This window comes from Lagopus muta, chromosome 19 (genome assembly GCF_023343835.1).
Source record: "Lagopus muta isolate bLagMut1 chromosome 19, bLagMut1 primary, whole genome shotgun sequence".
Classification (NCBI taxonomy): domain Eukaryota; kingdom Metazoa; phylum Chordata; class Aves; order Galliformes; family Phasianidae; genus Lagopus; species Lagopus muta.
Window position 1 is genome coordinate 1,202,134 of NC_064451.1, and position 18,228 is coordinate 1,220,361.

At 56.3% G+C, this 18,228-nt stretch overlaps 1 protein-coding gene across 1 annotated transcript; it reads right to left on the reverse strand.

Annotated features, from left to right (window-relative positions):
• Positions 1-4,671: 4,671 nt before the first annotated feature.
• On the reverse strand, positions 4,672-17,793 carry SAPCD2 (suppressor APC domain containing 2). Its single transcript, XM_048966358.1, is given in 7 exon segments — positions 4,672-6,447; positions 6,886-7,008; positions 7,562-7,663; positions 8,410-8,556; positions 12,358-12,491; positions 17,077-17,739; positions 17,742-17,793. Coding segments are annotated over 7 exon segments (1,350 nt in total). The 3' UTR covers positions 4,672-6,318.
• Positions 17,794-18,228: the final 435 nt, after the last annotated feature.

The following is an 18,228-nucleotide window of genomic DNA, read 5'->3' on the forward strand; positions in this document are numbered from 1 at the left end:
TTCTGCTGCGGTTGGGTGGGTGGCTGACTGCAGAGGGACTTCCACAAACAGCACCCAAATGCCACAGCCGAGTGGCTGCTGGGTGCTGGCCTGGGCTACCACAGCTACAGGAGCTGAGGCTGAGACTGGTCCAGGCTGCAGCGTGCCGCTGTTCCCTCCTGCTGATCCATGGGGCATGGCAGCATGGCACCAAAAGCTGCAGCTCCTTGCGGTGGTCATGCATAGTGTCTCTGCAGTCACTGGGAGGCACTGGGAAGCTGGTGCTGAGGAGCTCACCTGGAAATCCAGCATTCCGGTGTTTCCTGCCCTTGGAAATGGTGTTAGCTTCCAAATGACATCGTTACAGGTACAGGTCGCACTGCTGTGAAAGCTAACCACTGTGTGCAGGCTGTGCTCGCAGCCTCTGGACTCCTCTTCTCTGGGCATGCCAGCAAACTCCCTTTGGGCTCCTGCAAACCCCCAGCATCAGCATCCCCCTTCAGACTGAGCTCCTTTTACCCCTTGCTGCATTGCTCCTACACATTTACCTCCCTCTTGCACCAGGAGAGGCGGTGACTCTGTCCCTCCCAGGGCTTTCCATGATAGCCCCATATTTCCAGACTGCCCAGCTGTGTGTCCTGGGGATACACCATGAAGGACAGTGGGTTTGCAGCCCCTCCAGCTCCAGCTCCTGCCCCATATGCTGCCTGGGGACGAGCAGGGCATACACAGTAGGACTGGCATTCCATAGGCTGCACGCACAAGCTCAGGCCCCTTTGAATTCCCCTCCTGCAGCGTATTTTCCACTGCATTTAAAAATAAAATCAATAAAAAAATAAAAGCAATAGAAGCTGCAGCTAATTTTATGCCCAATTAGTTGTTCCCAGGCTCCTGCAGGATGATGTGTGTCCATCTGCCCAACCTCTCCACGTCTCTTTGGCCCAGTAGCACAGATGCGCTCATGCGGTCGGGGCGGCACAGGCTGCGCACCCAGCTGGGGCACAGTGACACTGCCACGAGGTGGGGACACAGCAACCCATGGAGCTGGGGACTGCTGGGGGGACAGCCCAGCAGGGTGCGGGGCAGGTGGGCTCAGAGACCTGCAGGGAAGGGGAGGAGAAGAGCCCATGATGAGCAGCAGGCTGCAGCATCTGGGGAAACGCATGTGGCTGAATGGCCACCAGCTTCGCCCGTCTTCTGAACCAGATCAAGTTTTGCAATATCCCGTATTCTCACAGCTCTCCTGGTTATGTGAGTCTGGGCTCACACTGAAGCAGAGTGCAGCATTTCCAGCCCCGCTGGCTGCAGGGGGAATCTTGAAGATGGAAATGATGAATACTGAACCCCCCCAGAGAAGAAAAAAATCCTTTTCTAAACATATTATTGACAAAGATTTCTTTCTTCTTCCTTCTCCCCTTCCTCCCCCCTTTTTTTTTCCTCCTTTGGCTGATTTCATGATTTCAGAAGATTTGAGGAGATTTATGGGTTTCTGAGAGTTGGCCATGGCACAGCAGCTGACTCAGCTCAGCAGAGGAAAACGTGCGAAGCGGCTGTGTCAGAAACAGCCCTTGGGGCAGAGAAGCAAAGGGGGAAGAGGCACTGCCTCGTGTGCTGGATGCTTCAGAGCAGGGGAAGCCATAGGGAGGAGGCTACCTCTGCCCCCAGCTCCATGCAGGGACACAGCACTAAGACACCTCGAGCAAGCCCAGTTTTCTTACCAAGCCACTCACATTAAATATTTAATGATAAAATCTTTTCACAGAATCACAGAATGGCCATGGTTGGAAGGGACCCCAAAGATCACGAAGCTCCACATTTCACAGCAGCCCAGGCTGCCCAGGGAAGCATCCCAAAGCAGTTGATGCTTTCTGTGCAGAGAGATCATGCCAGAGGTACCAAGATGGAACCAACTCTGCATCTATCACTTAGAAATGGCCTTTCCCTTTGAACTGTCCATAAATACAGAAAGAAAAAGAAAAGCATATTTTAAAACGTTCAAAGTGAACTCAAACCAATACAAAGCATTTTGGGCTCAAGAAAACTTTGGTTCTGAGGCAGCGGGGTGGCTTTGTTTAGTCCACAGGAAGAGAAAGCGCATTCCTCTTCCGGTCAGCCCTGCACCGAGCAGGAGCTGCCCGTTAGCAGCCCTGTGGAATGCAGTCACTCACAGCACAGCTCAGCCCTCCATGGCCACAACACTCCCAGGGACACGTGGCACTGCTGCTGTGCACCTCGAGGCCCCGTCAGCACCGCGCTGCTCCTCGATGGCTGCTGCTCCCCTAGGGAGGAAGCGGGGCGGATATCCGCCACGGCAGCTGTGCTTGACGTAATGGGGAGAGCAAAGTCACGGTCCCCATGGAACACAGCTGTGGAAGAAAGTCGGAATTTCGGGAGCCCCACCTCCACCCCCTCCCCATCGTGCCAGGTCTCCCTGCAGAGGGAGCATCTGTCTTCAATAATCTGTACCTTGGAAGAGGCTCAGACGTACAGACAGCAATGAGAGCATGTGCCAGGTCAGGGCCATGCTGCAGAGACCTGCCGGGAGTGCTGTGCTGATGAACAACTGAGGGCACTGCCACCCCCTGGGAACAAGCTGGGATGGAGCAGCAGAGGCTGCCACGGTCAGGGCAGAGCCAGTCTTTCACCACCCAGCAGGCTGCACTGTAACTGTGGGCTCAGCTGGGATGGGGGGAAGGGGAGCACTGAGCACAGGTGGGTTGCTGCTAATGCAGGAGGCAGAGAGGTGATTTGGGGCAGGAGAGAGACCAGAGAGGTGAACAAGAGCACTGCACTGGGTGTCAGGTCACAGGGCTGAGAAGCACCAGGCACTGAGTGCAGCTGAGAGCAAACGCAGGCACTAGCTGCACACCTGCCTGGCTCCACTCCCTGTCCCATAGGGAACCGACTGACCCAGAACACACTGGCTTCTCCAGGTCCTCAGTTCACATCCCAGTGGTTTGCAGTGGAAAGAGCAGGCCTAAGAGTGCAAGGTGTGAGCAGCCTGACTGCATGCTGGGTACCAGAGCTGCTGCAAACTGCCCAGGGCAGAAAGGAAGCTGGCCAGGCAGAGAGCAGCTTCTGGATGACAGGGAGGAAAAGCAAAGGCACAAAACATATGGGCTGGGGTCCCAAGACACGGCTGTTCCTGCTGGTGTTCGGAATAATTGCCTTGCTGAGAGAGCAGCCCTTCTTTAAGGAGATTGCTGGGCACACAGCCCAGCCTCAGAAGGCGTGAGAAAGGCATGGAACCAGGCAGGAGAAAACAGAAACCTCAAATAGACCTGGGTGACTGGACTCCTCAGACAGCATCACTGGGGACACAGAGGATGAGATCCTGCATCCCCTGGGGCACATTGGGGGCCAGATGTGACTCCTGGTTGAGCCCAGGCCTCTCTGGGGCTGCCTCTCGCCCAGTAACAGCCCCAACATCAGACTGCAGTATTGGGGGACCCCCTGTGCTGTGTCACGCTGGAGCCAGCAGTTCTGGGACTTGTGATAAATACTTGAAGACTTGAGTGGCATGGTACCTTTCCGACCACCTCAGGGTCGGGGCTGAGTGCAGCTCTTTGGGCTGGGCATAGCCAAGACCTGTTGTGCTGCAGCTGTGCACAGCAGCCTCCAGCTGTGAGCAGCACCCCTGGTTGCGCATTCACAGATCTGTGCAAACACAGTGAGACCAGAGCCCAAAGAGAAGGGAAGAGGCGCACAGCACTGCCCACAGCCCTGGCCACGAACCTGGCTCTCGTGGCACCAGACGGCCACGCTCACAGTAATAGGACGGTCAGGGATGGAGATGGGGGTCAGGCTCATGGCAACCCCACCAAGGAGCCCACAGCAACACAGCCAGCTCGGTGCCGGTGGCTCCCAGCCCCACAGAGGCCTTGCTTCCAACAGGAGCTTCCTATTTCCCAGGACGTCCCTGCGCAGAGCAGGCCCAGGGCCAGCGCTGTCTGGACAGGATGTTCCCCTGCAGCCAGGCATGCCCAGCACCAGGGCAGGGGCAGAGCTGCCCTGGCTCCACACACAGAGGGGCATTGAGCAGAGACAATGATCCTCTCTTTGCTTTGAAAGACCTTTCGGACTTCACATCTTAGTGAAAACTGGGGCATTTATGGCAATTATCACTCCCTCCTTGCCCTGTCTGGGACTTGTGGCTGCCCCACTCACCACTTGAAAGGAGCCGCTGCAAAGATCGCTCTCCCAAGCACAGGAGGGCTTTGGCTCAGATCCTCCTGCGCAGCTCTGTTCCCATACCAGAGAAGATGGAGGCACAGACAGCTCAGCTGCAGAGCACAGAAGTGCAGGTCAGCCCCTGCAGGGTGCAGCAGCATCCCAGCTGTACTGCAGCAGAGCACTGCTCAAAAAGAAATAGCATTAAATTTGTGAACAACACCAGCACCACCTGTGCAGGAGCCCTGCAGCACAGCTCCTGGAGGAACAGCCACAGGCTCCAAGGGCTGCAGGGTATGGGTGTTTTGTAATCCCATTGCACAGCAGAGAGGAAAGGCCAGGAGTGTCCCCAGCCCAACAGCACAGAGATGCCCAGATGGGAAAGAAAGGGGCATGGGAACACGTCCTGGAGCACAGACACACTGGGCAACCTCTGCTCACCTGCAATCCCTCCAGACCCAACAGGCAGGAACTGCAAGGCTTGAAGCAATAGATGGACTGATTCAGTCAGAGACAGAAAGATAAATTAAATAGATCAGCCCACTTTATTATCATCCCTAAAGACAGGTTACGAGGAGAGTCACTTTTTGTTAAGCCTCAGGTAAAACAGGCACCGGATACCAGAGGTGGCATCATGACAGGGATGGCAGGCACTGATGCCCAGGGGATAACTAACACCTGCAGATAGGGGATGACTCCCTTGGCCTTGCTCTTCCTTCCTCTCCCTTGCATTCTGCTGATCCCCACTCTGGCAGCAGGTGCAAGAAAAGAGCAGGGACTGAACGCCATGCAGTGAGCTTCAGGTCAAGGTCAGCCTCAGAGAGTTGGGTGGGACAAACTGCACTGGGTGGGTAAAAGGATCTTCTCAGGAATGGGCGAGGAGTTGGTCTGCACAGCTCCCAGCCTAACACAGCTGAAGCTGGCACAGCAGGGCAGCACTTTTTGCCCAGTTTGGTGCGTTGTGCTACAGCACTGTGCCAGGAGTCTGAACATGAAACAATGCTGAAGAGAAAAGCCAGGGCTGTGCTAGGTGGGGACTCGCACCGATCACCTACAAATGTACCATCAGTAACAAGTACCAAACCACACTGGAAAATATTGCTCAGGTCAAGCCCCATCACTGAGCTGCATGGAAAGGAGAAGGTATCCCGAGACACACCAGTCTAACATCACCCATGCTTACATCACCACGCAAAGCTGCCATTTCTCCACTAGGAGATGTGCAAAAGAAAGAGACCATCAGCCTCTTCTCCATCACCCACATTCAGTTAAACAAGAAAATGAGTCATAAAGCCCCACTGTGAAATCAGGCTCATGCTGCAAGACAACCTCTCCTTTTAAAGTCATCATGAAAAAATATAGGTCTGGCAGTCATAAAGAAATGTTTGCCAGTTCAGGAAGATGAAGAGAGGTAGAGGTATCTGCCTCCATCTGCAAACAGCCTGAAAGAGCAGCTCAGAGGTACAGGTTACCTGATCCAGGTCTATGGCTCATCAACTACAGGAGCCTGCAAATGTGTAAACAGCGACTATGGCATCACTACGGCAAACTGGAAAGGGTTGTACCAGGAGGAGCACCAGCTCAGGCATTGCTCTAGCCCAATCTGCTTCCTCTAGCGGGCAGAACACAGGCAGCAGGGAGGAACTAGCCATGCCCCTATTACAGATTTTCAATCCTGTCGTCTGACAGAAGGACAAGCAGCAGACAGGATGCCCTTCAGTGGGCAGGCTTGCCTTGGAATGCCAGATGGAATGTTAAAGATGCAGTATCTTTTTCTAAGAGCAGCCAGAATTCAGCCCGGGTCAGGCCTAGGGTACAGCAGCTCTCCCCATTCACACAGTAAGGGCAGCAGCTGCTTCCACCCGACACACTGGGGGTCGGGAGGTGAGGGAGCAGTTCAACTGCAGCCAGTTTTGAACAGGAGCAGCTTGTGAGCAGCACTGCTGGCCATGTCAGCAGCACGGCAGGGAGGGGCCTTGAGGCCTGCCCAAGCAGATCAGGGAAGCACAGTCCCCAGCTTCTTCCCACAGTGATACCACGGGCAGTTCCAGGCCTCCATGGGCCTTGAGACCTGGAGCAATGGACAGAATGGTTTCAGGACAAAAGCCCCAGCTCCACCAACCCCCTGGAGAAGCTTAATATGGGGCCAGGAGTGCTGGGAGACACATGCTAGATGAAGGTGGAGTCCAGCTGGCTCATTTCGTGATTGCTGCGGGCACGTGCCTCAAAGAGCTGCTTGATCAAAGCAGATTTCTCCTGTTCCAGCTGGGTGATGCGTTCACTCTTGTCAGTCACCTCCTGCATTGGAAAGAGGAGAGAAGTGCTGCTCAGAGCTCTGTGCTGTGCCTGAGGCCTCTGTGTCCTGGGGCAGGCCTAGCTGCTCCATGCCCCCTGCAAACCAAAAGCACCACCTGCAGATGTCAGAACATAAACCCCTGCAGCGAGCCTACCTGGGCATCGTTAGCATCTGCACCCTCTCGTGGTCTTCATCTGTCACAGCCTTTTCCCTACAGCAGGGCCAGTGAGGTTCACATTCATGGTCCCATACCCAGCAAACAGCCCAAGCCCATCACATGAGGGGCACTCAGTTGTGAGAGGGAAGGGCTCGAAGTGCAGCCCGTGGTCCATCCCCAGGATGACCAAAGTTGGCTAAGCTGAAGGATCACTTTCCACAGCCACATACTCTTTCTCCAATGGTTCCCTGTCAGCATTCTCCTCCCCACCATCCCTGCTCACCTTGGTGAGAAGCCGGTTTTGCTCCTTCAGCATGTTGATGGCTTGCTGGGAGCCTGCAGAGGCTGGGGACACCGCAGGGGCAGTGGGGGTCAACCTGCTCAGCGCTGAGGCGGAGTTCCCTGGCTGTGGAGAGGATGAAGGGAAAGAATGAGACAACGACCTCCTGGTGGCCATCCTCAACCTGCCTCTGAGGCCAGGTTTCTGTGGCACAAGGGAACTACTGGGCTCGGAGCTGAGAGAAACCCAGCACAGGATTAAGATCCACCAGCACAGGCCAATGCAGGGTCTCTAGCAAGGTTATTCCAGAGTAGTGTAGACAGAAGTGGAAGCACTCCTTGCAGCATGTCCTGCTCCTGCAAGGAGCCCATGCAGCAGCTGGCATCCAGGACAGTCACCTCTGAGAGGACTGACTCAGCAACTCAGCAGGATGCTTTCCCTGTTTGTATGCAAAGATCTACACCTTCAGGAGGATCTCCTTTAGGTCTCCATATGCCTTGAGCATCCTCCAGCCCAGACAAGTTGCACTTCCCTCTTGACCCATCTTGGCAACAGAGCCAAATCACCTCTCCATAGCCTAGGGAAGCTCTGGCAGCCCATATGCCAGCTTGGCCGCCAGCATGAAGGCAGGCCACTGGCTCACACAAGTGACTGCAAGCTGCTAACTTACTGTTCTCACCTTGCCCACAGCTGCCAAGAGGTCACCCAGGCAGCGGTTCACCTCCTGCAGCTTTGGGATCAGGCGTCCCAGTTGGCTCTGGCTGCCATCAGGAAGGAAGTCCTGGAAGATGGGGAGAAAGGGTCCAGGTGTCAGTTCAGTGCCAGCTTCCAGGGAACCACGCTGCCTGATGGGGAGGCTCGGTGGCTGGCCATCCTCCAGCCCTGCCCACACCTCCCAGCACCAGGGCACTCCTCCATTCCCACATCCCAGCCCCACAGCCTCACCAGCACAAAGCCCACACAAGCCATGAGATGCACACGTGTTTAGATGCCATGGGATGCATATTGCCTCACAGCACAGCCAGCATGAGGGCCAAGGCCATGGTTGCTCTGTCAGGCTGGAATCCTGATCCTGGGTGCAACATGGCAGGACATGAGTAGGCCTAGCTAGCTGTGCTGAGGGCACATGCTGCCTCAAATCCCTCTCAGCAGGCCCAGGAGGGAGCCCCATGGCTGGCATGTGTCCAGCAGAACATCCCAGTCAGTAGGGAAGGGTCAGCTTTTTTTTTTTTTTCCTGGGAAAGCCACTGCCACGAGGCCAGGCCTGATTCCATCCTTGCAATGATGTCTCAGCTCTGCATCAAGTGTGTGGATAAACAGAGAATAGAGGGATATGCTTGCTGCCTCTCCCTCTTTTCTGCTGGGTGGGGCTGCTCCAATCCCCCCCACTCATCTGGGATCCCCAGGCCAAAAGTGCAGGCACACAAAAACAACATAGCAAGGCCAACACCAGGTGAAACAAGATGTCCAGCCCAGTTCTTCTAGCCCCAACCTGGTGTGCATCCCCAGAACAAGCCCCAGGCTCACCGTGCTGGTTTTGTTTTTCCCCAACAGCCTCTGGCGTTCCTGCATGCAGTGGATGTGCTGGTGGTACCACTCACGGGCACGCTCAACCATCTCCAGACCCTGAAGCAGGAAATCCTTCTCCTGTTCCAGCTCCTTCATATGCTTCAGCTGCAGGACAGAGCACAGACATGTTACTCCCTCCTCACCCAGTCCAAACCAAATGTTCAGAGAAGCACTGCCTGGTCAGCTCCCATCTGAAGGCCCCTAGGAGCAATATAACCTAGGCCCCTTTCTGCAGCCCAGGAAGCTGTCTTCTTCACGAGGAACAAAGAAATTTGTTACTGGCAGCTGTGGCAGCTCCTCTTGCCACAAGCAGCTGCAGAGCAGTTGGGTGATGGCCACTGGCTGATCCTGGTTTGGGGTAGGTTCTCCAGTTTGGGAGAGCAACAGCAACAGTCAAAGGGCCATCAGGTCATCTCTATTTTCCTGGCCAGGGAATCAGGCCTGCTCCCCATCAGCTCTCACTGCAGAAACAGGTTTCTCTGCTTTGTCATTTATCTGAGCACAGGCTAAGAACAGGGCCTGCAGCCACCCCTGAGGCTGCGAGCTCCATAGGAGCAGCAGCAACTCACATTGCTGTCAGGGAGCAACCAAGTCACCCACACAGACCAGAAGCCTGGGCAAAACCTACTGCCTACTTACCCAGCCCTTTGCTTTCCCCTTTGCTTCACTGCCTGAAGCATCTCTGAGCTGAGCAAAGCATGCCTTTCTGCTGACAGGTTCTGCTTAGCCTTCAGGTTTGAGCCGCAGAGCCATCTGCAGAGGAACTAGGTATGTCCAGGTGACAGGGAGAGGCTCCAAGAGCACCTGAAGCTCTTGCCCTTAGGCCCAGCTCAGGCTCCCACCAGCACCCCCTCTCCATTGGCCCCTTGGCACTGCACTGCCACCAAGAAGTCACAGAGCTGGCAAGAGGAGTCTGCTCCCCATGGAACAGAGCATCCTCAGCACAGCAAACCATCAGCCCTCACCCAGCAAGTCTGTGCCTCTCCCCAACCTGCTCCTCCAGACCTGTGCCCCCTGCTCACACCCTTGCAGCTGCTCTGAAGAAAAGAGGCCAAGAGCAGCCCCAGCCCTCCCCTCAGCAAACAGCCACCTGCTCTTTCTGCCACGATGCCACCTGAGCTCCACTGCCCGTGGCACAGACTGGGCACCAGGAGCTCCCCCACAGAGGGCAGGCTGCTCTCCTCGTGCCCAAAGAGATCCAAGGATCCAAGCAGTGAGCCTGGAACTTCTGCTGTCTGGAGAGCACCGGAGGGAGACTCAGCTTAGAAGTGACCCCAGGCAGATCCCCCTCTCCAAGCAGACAAACATTCCATCCAAACATTTGGATGTACCAAACATTCCTTGAGGATGGCAGCACTTCCCTGTCCCCATCTCCACACTGGAAGCCCTGCAGCTGCCACACACCAGCCACCCCATAACACCAGGGCGGTTCTTGCTCCCTCCGCTCCTGGAATTGCTGTTGACAATACAGCAGCAACACACACACAGGCTCAGACAGACAGAGGGGAACATACCCACAGGAAGAACCGCAGAGCCTTGGTACTGCACAGGCTGTTGCTGAGGGGCATGAAGAAGGTGCTGTATGTGGCAAGGACCCCCATCCAGCTCTGGCTGCAGCCTGTGACTGCCTGTCCCATCCTGATCCCACCTGACTCGCTGGTCAGCATAGAGACGGGAGGAAGGAGCAGCAACCTGCTGAGCTGGGGAACATCAGGCAGTTCTGCTGGCTGCAAGGACAGATGGCATCTCCCTGGGGGCAGTGGGATGGGATACAGCATCTCGGGCAGGGCCAGGACAGGGAGGTGGAGTGGGCACAGCAGGTTTTGGTTGGTGCTGCCTGTGGTAGAAGGGGAGGGGAGAGTGCCATGCCCCGGGCTGCCCACAAATAAACGTGCTCAGCCTCTCACAGGCCTCATCCCAACCACCCTAAGGCCATGGAGAAATGGGGCCAATCAATGGACTCATTGATAAAAAACAAAAAAACACACCATCTGAGTAGACATCAGTTGTCCATCTTAAATCCCTGGGCTGCAGCACAGCCCCCAAACTTCTGCTTTGCTGATCAAGATTAACAGGTCCTACTGTACTCACAGGCTGCTAAATGGACATCAATCTCTTCCACCCCCACCTCTGTGGAAATGGAGCAAATTAGCCTACCAGCATCCTTCCAGCACCAGGGAGGATGGAAGCATAGCCAGGCAAGAGCACTGCCCTGCACACAGACTCAGTCCTTGCTAGATTCAAACCTGCTCCAACTGTCTCTGCATACTCAAATGTGGAACTGGCACCCAAATGTCTGGTGCTGGGGAAGGCTTCTCACCCCCACTGGATAGTGCCAGGCATCTCATCTCTGAGAGGAGGAACACAAAGGCAGTGCAGCAATTGGATATAAAGGGGATGGAGGGAAGAAATGTGGGACACCTGACTCCCATATCCTGCATGGCAACTAAGCAGTGTGGTGAAACAAAGGTAAGAGCAACACTTGCCCAAAGCAACGGTATGTGTGGCAGTCCCAGGAACAAACAGCAGCTTCCAGCGAGACGCCCTGGCCATCAAAGCCCTTCCTCACCAGCACCAGGAAGGATGTGGAGCTGGTGGAGCACTGCCACCTCTGCTGCGCTCCAGCTTGGAGCTGCACGCACAGACAAGAGCCCTGCCAGAAGAGGGGGGTCCCCTCCCCAGGCAGCCATCAAAACCTGAGGAGCAGAGGGATCCCAGCCTGGGCAGGCACATCCACAGTTATTGCCTCTTGTCAGCACCTCTCAGCTGAGATGGAAGAACTTGCATTGCTGCAAGCCCAGCAGACCTCTTTGCATGTGTGCATAATCCAACCCTTCCCAGGCAGGTCAGGTCAGGCCAGGCCAGGCCAGGCCAGGCCACACAGTGTGTTGTTTCCCAAAGCCAGGCGATGCTGCACAAGGACAGCACATGCAGCCACTGGCTGGCCCCAACCAGGCAGCGAGTGACACCAGGGCGTGAAAAGGGGAAGTGCAGATGTGAGAGATGCAGTCTTGCCAGCAGCTCCTTAGCCATGAGACAAAGCAAGGGAGGTTGGATGATCATTCATTCTACAGATCCTGGCTCTCTTCCCAGTCAAATTTTGCTTGAGCTTGTGGGCAATATGCCCAGTCAGCTTCTACATCCCAGCTGGGAGCAGCACAGATCCCTTGGCCTGGGTAACCTGATCTAAGTCTCTCCGCTTAGCAACAGAGAGAGAAGCAGATCTCTTGGTTCCAGGCTTCCCAGCCAAATTCATTTCAGATGTTTGCAAAAAATCTCTCAGTAGTCATGAGGATCAGTACGCTAGAGCCCTGACCTACATCATCCAGCAGAGGTCACAGCACAAGGCCCTTTCCCGTGCTCTGTCCACATACTGGTGGAAGGGAAGCCTGCAGTGCTGGCTCTGGCTGCTCAGGGTCCTCAGGCTGCAGCACAGCATGCCTCAGCACCACCAGTCACCAGCGCAGCACACACATGACTTTGCTGGAGTGCTTGAAAGGCCCAGAGACCAACCTGCTGAGACCACTGCAGCACTGGGCCTCCTCCTAACATCTCAAGGTAAAATTTTGTCTTTCCCAGCCCAAGCTTTTGCCCATGGAGAATGTGTTTGACTGCACAAGTGCCAACTCCATTGAGTGACCTGGCTCTTGGAAATACATACCTCCTCCTTCCCCTGCACATTTCTACAAGCAGAATACCTTGGAAATAACTGCAAGGCCATCATGTACACTAACAAAGCTTCGTAACAGTAACAGCAGGATCTTCCCGACATCCAAAGACCCTACAGCTTTCATGTACAAAGCAGGTGAGAGAGAGCAATAGGCCCACAGTGCTCACATCAGCAGTGAGGGACCTCTGCAATGCCCTCACATGGGGCAGCAGCCCACAACAGGGCTGTTCTCTTACCATGCCAAAGTCCACACCATTGGCAATAGTGTGTCTCCGGTGTTCTGCACGTCCCCTCTGATGTCTCCGAATGTCTCCAGGGCCCGCATGGCCACCATCTCCTTGGTTAAGCCCAGCAGACTTAACATCAATACCTGTAACAGAAGAAAGCATAAGGGCTACTTGCAACAGAAACCTTTCTACTGCCCCTCCATGGTGCTGTCTGAACAGCACTCCTGCCAGCCGACCAGGCAGGGAGCACCTGAGAAAGCACCAGCCATAGCACCTGCTAAAAGTCTTCATACAGGCAAGACAGACCTCAGTAATACCTCACTTGGTCGTGCCAGGCATGCAAGTGCCCTCTGTGGTCATCTTCTGAATAAAGGAAGCAGCCTCCAGGCAGTGCTGCTTCAGTCTCAGCACAACCAAACCACCAGCAACACCGCCTGCCCTGGCTCTGTGCTCACAGGACCCCTGGCTCCCATTCAGGCAGCACAGGCTCTGCAGGGCACTCATCTCCTCCCGAAGGCAGTCGTTTGGTGATGGGCTCAGCAACACAGGTGCTCCTACAGCCTATTTGCAGCAGCCTGGCAGCACCAGAGAGCGTCAGGGGTCAGTCCCATTCTGGACACATGGCAGCTCTCACAAGGAGCTTGCACTGGAGGCAGCTACAAAGAGCAGACTAGCTCATTACAGAGCAAACACTTTCCTTCCCCACACATATGTGTGTTTGTTGCTCAAGGTTTGTTGTTGACCAGAAGCCCCACGTCTATGAGCTTAACACACAGAAAATCTGGCTCTGGGGTTTCCAAAATTTTATTAAAATCCTACCATCCTATTTATCAAAAAGCTGATCTACTACAAACACACGACACTGGTCCAAATCCACACGTAACCTATTTCTGCAGATTACGTTCAGGCTGCCAGGTTTTGAGCAGGATCAGACGCCTCCTGTCAGCACTGGATGACTGTGTGCACAAGCAGGTATGGGCTGAGCACCTGCCCAAGTCAGCACATCCCCCGTGCCGCACGCCCTGCCAGAAAGGCAGCCCTGCAGCCATGTCCAAGCCAGCTCAGCTCTGTGTTTTTGGACATGCTGTCAGAGCACCACCCTGCTGCTGAGCACCATGGCGCCAAGGCACCCAGGGGTGCAGTCAGCACCCTCTGCTAACATGCCTGGGCAGCAGGCAGGCTGCACTCCCTTCTTGCTCCAGGCCCCTGCCAAGTGTCCAGCAGAGCCTGCCTTGTGCTCATCCTCTCACTCCTGTGGCTCCCTCTGTTCTCTGGTCACAGATTTTTGCTTTCCTGAAGAGATTCTTTGTTATTCCAAACAAGAACCAGAAAACAGTAGCAGGGAGGCAGGCAAGGGAAAGCTTGCAGCAAGGCAGCTGCAGGACGCATCTCCCTGGGACTGCTGCCCACATACCCCCCAGGCACCCTCCATTCATTGCAATCCTCCCCTCTGACCAGCCAGGCACATGCAGTGTGCTCTGCAGTGCGGGCAGGCAGGAGCGACAGAAGCACTGAGCAGGGTGTGAGGTCTGTCTGGCTCTCAGCAGGGCACACAGATGCAAAGGGTGCAGGATATGGGGCAGGAGAAGTGAGCTGAGGCTGCAGGAGTCGCCTCTCACCTGGAAGATGAGCCCAGCTCATAGGAGGGAGCTGAGAGGCAGCAAGATAGGAGACCTGCACAACTGTGAGGCTGTCTGTGCTGCTAGTATCTATCAGTTCAGCAACAGGAGTAGAAGTGGGCACGCAGCAGCAGCCAGCAACACCCCAGCAGCTGTGCAGCTGCACGCTCACCTCATTTACACCATTACTGTGCTACCTTGGAAAGGTACCAGAGTAACACACAAGAAGTCCTGCTGCTGGTACACCACAGCATCCCACTTTTCTTGCCATCAAGGGCTCCAGCACAGACAGGTCGCTGGCATTTCACCTAACACAAAGTCTGATATTACTCACTTATCTCGTTTGCCAGATGCCTTTGGTTTCAGACACCCATATCTACCTGGAACAGTTAAGCCAGCACAACCAGCACAACTGAGCACATGTTCTCCCAAACCTGCAGCACAACCTGAGTGGGAAGTGGAAGGATAGTCTCAAAACCAAGTCACTTCAATAAGCGGAATGCCAAAGCAAAGCCAGGAAGAAACCTGTGGGAAGGGCTGCAGGATGGAAAAAATACGTTAAAACTTTTTGTTGTTTGCTGAAGCACCACTATTGAGCCTATGATAAAAGTACAGAGCCCAGATTTGGAGTGAACCTCTGATAAGAAGGTGCTCCCTGGTCAAAGAGCGGAGCTCCGCACACCTGAGTTGTCAATGCAGCGGTAAAACTGAACCCCAACAACCTGGGATCGGCTCCTCTTGGGCACAGGGCCACCTCCCAGTGGGGACCCCTGCTGGGCACACACTCAGCCGTCAGCAGACAGCGACTTTGCAGACACCTGGCAGCCGTTCTGCACACTTGGCAGCAGACTGGGCGACAAGTGCTGCCTACAAAACCATCCTGCTCCTTCCTGCTGGCGCCAGGCAGCTTCTAGAGCCAGGCCACCCTGGCTGTGCAGGGAGCAGGCAGTGCCCAGGGGCATCACCCTAGACACAGCACTGACCATCCAGCATCTTCATTTCCCCCACTCCCAGAAGGGACAAAAGCTTTCCCATTGGAAACCATGGGGGTAAAGACCCCAAACGCTGAGACGCTTGGACACCGCTGCAAGAGGCAAGCTAAGAGCCAGCAGTGGGAAGCTGTCACAGTGACTCCTCTGCTTTCAGCCTCATTTTCCCTCCTTGCCCCAGCAGATGCTGGGGGCTCTCAGGTGCTGTGGCTGCACCCACGCTATGGCTGTGACCTGGGTCGGGAAGCAGAGGTGGGCAGCACCCGCAAAAAGCCCCCTCTCCCAGAAGCACAGACAGGGAGAACTCCCTCAAAGTCTTTGATGACTACAAGCACTGATCACCACCTCCCCACTCTTGGACACAGTTCTCCCAAGAGCCACACCATGCAGCCAGAGCCTTGGAACAGCCTTGAGCCCAAATGCTGCAATATAACCGAGCTGAATTTTACTGGACCCCCAGCAGCTCCTGACCAGGTCTTGCTGTGCTGAGGCCTGACTCCTTCCCAGCCAGCTGGAAGGAGCATCCAAAGCTCCTCATGCTAGGAAAGCCCTCAGTGGTACAAAGCATCACTGAGCAGGCACGTGGGATTGGGAACTAAAAGAGAGAAAATAAGTGAGTTATAACTGTCAATGAGCTGCTGAATCAACCTGGAATTCAGGCCTGTTGCGAGAAAGCTGCCCTGCTTTTAGGGAAGCTGGCAGCAAGGGCTGCGACCTGCAGCCTCAGGACATCAACAGGACATCTGCCTACAATGCAGTGATCATCAGGAACCAGAAAGTTATGCTCTGCAGTACTCATCTGCTCTGCCTCAGCTAGTGGAGAGCTTTCAATATGATGATTATTTAATCAAGGAGGATTTTACTTCTCCCCCCAGGTTTTTCCAGATTTAGGCTCTTAATGCTAATAATAATAATAATAATAATAATACAAAAATCCCAACAAAAAAAACTCAGCCTGCTTAATGACATTCCCCTGGGAGAAGCTCCTGTGATTCACCTGGAGGCAAAATGGAAAGCAGAGAACCTCTGGGATATTTAACATTTTTTCTCCACCCTGCAGAAGGGACTGGGAAGGAAAGGGTGGGGAAGGGAAGGCAAACCAGCTCGGGCACCTTTCTGAGGTAAAGGCAGGCATTGTGCTCAAGTGTTGAAACAGCAAAACACCAAGTTCTCACACAGAATTCTGTGTCAGGAGATCTCAAAGCACTGCACAGGGGCAGCCAGGAGTTCCTGTATTCCTTATGGCTTTTCCTTCATCCTGGCAGCAAGTCAAGAGGTCAGTGAAGGAGGCTTCCCAGTGGAAGGGGGCGGTGCTGGGAGCAGCGCTCACCCTCCCCTGACTTCATCAGCCCCAAAATCCCACTGGTCTGTCAAACTGAACCACTGTGGAGCTATCAAGGAACACGCATAGCCAGCCATCCAGCTGGCTGAACGGCTCACCAGAGCCTCCCAACCACTGTGCTAAGGCAAGGAAGGAGGCAGATGCCCTGTGGTGGGTTCTATGCCAGCCTGCGGCCACACAGGATGGACGGCACAGCCTGCTGACAGCTCTGTGAGCCACAGCAGGAGCAGATTGGCACAGCGGACCCGGATCGCAGGGAAGGGCTCGGGGGCAGCGCTGAGTGCTGCTGGGCTCTGGCACTGACTGCAGCACCGGGCCGGCAGCAGCTCACTTCTCCATCGCAGCGCCCAGCAGCTCCTGCTGAGGATCAGATCCACCCCACGGGGAGGTCACCTACAGACTCGGTGCCAGAGGACAACTCCGGACATGTTACTGCAAAGCCCTTAATTCTTCTTGTCACCACTATAAACAGACAAGCACCCACACGACGAGAAATGCAAGGGGAAGAACGAGCCTGGGAAAAGAGCAGGATTTGCAAACAGTGTGATCTCCATTCCGGTTTATCTGGAGCTTGAAACAAAGCCCACGGAAGCCAAAATAAAAAGCAACGGCGACTCCTCAGAGTTCCACACCAGGCCCGGGGGAAGAATTTGCCGTTGTTTTAAATGCCAAAGGAAGAACAGGTCGGTGCCGCCTGGGAACCGGCCCGCCCACCCGCCCAACCCGCCGCTCCGGCGGCCCGACCGGCGGTCCGTCCGCCCCTCCCCGCCCCGCTCACCTCGGCCGCGCGGCTGCCCCTGGCCCGGCTCCGGCTCGCGGTGTCCGCCGCTCTGCCCGCGCCGCTCCTCGTTGCCGTGCGGGCTCGGCAGCTTCTCCAGGCTCCGCGAGGCGCTGACGGCGGGGCCGCGGCCGCGCTCCTTGTCCCGTTCCTTGTCCCGCGGCTCCCCGCGCCCCGGTGCTCTGCCCTTACCCGGGACTCCGCCGTCGGTGCCGGGCAGCGCGGCTCGCAGCCCCAGGACGAAGCGCTCGAAGGTGAGATACCCGCTGGGCGGCGCCGCCCGCCGCAGCCCGTCCAGCACGCCGGAGGGCAGCTCGCGGGCCTCCGCGCCCTGCCAGCGGGACTCGATCTCCCGGAGGTGCACGTATCCCCGCCGCCGGTCGTCCAGGATGTCGAAGAGAGTGCGCAGGCTCTGCAGGAAGGCCCTGGGCAGCCCTTCGGTGCCGGCGGGGGGCGGCCCGGCGGGGGACGGACGGGAGCCGCGCTCCGGGGCCATCGCAGCCGCCGCCGCGGCCCCGAGAGTTGCCGCCGCCCGGCAGCGCCGCGCCGCCCCGCCCCTCTCCGGCGGCGCGCTCCCATTGGCTGGCGGCGGGCGGCGCTGCGGGCCCATTGGCTGCGGGGGCGGCCGCCGGTTTGAGTTTCCGCGCGGCACGAGGCGGCCCGCGCTGGCCCCGCCCCTCCCCGCGCTCCGCGGTGCCCGCGGGGTCGGCGCGCCATCGGCTGCCCCGAGCTGGGAGGGATCGCCGAGCCTAACCCGGCCCCGCGCGGCACCACGCAGCCCTACGGCCCTGGGAGCTGTGCCGTGCCCAGCCCTATGGGGGGCACCCGTTCCCCAGCCTCCCCCGGCAGCTCCGTGCCGTTCCTTCGGGCGGTGTCGCTGTCACCAAGGAGCAGAGATTGGTGCTGCCCCTCCCTGTGAGGAGCTGCGGGCCGTGAGGAGGGCAGGCCGACGGGAGGGCTTCCCTCAGCCTCCTCTGGGCCGTACAAACCGAGGGACCGCAGCCGTCGCTCACACACACCGCCCTCAGACCCTTCCCCATCTTCATAGCCCTCTTCAGGGTGTCTCGAAGTCCTCGCCTGCTTTTCCATGCCCTGGAGGCCGCCCCCCCTTCCTGCTCCCATCCCATGCCATGGCTGCTGACTCCATGCTGT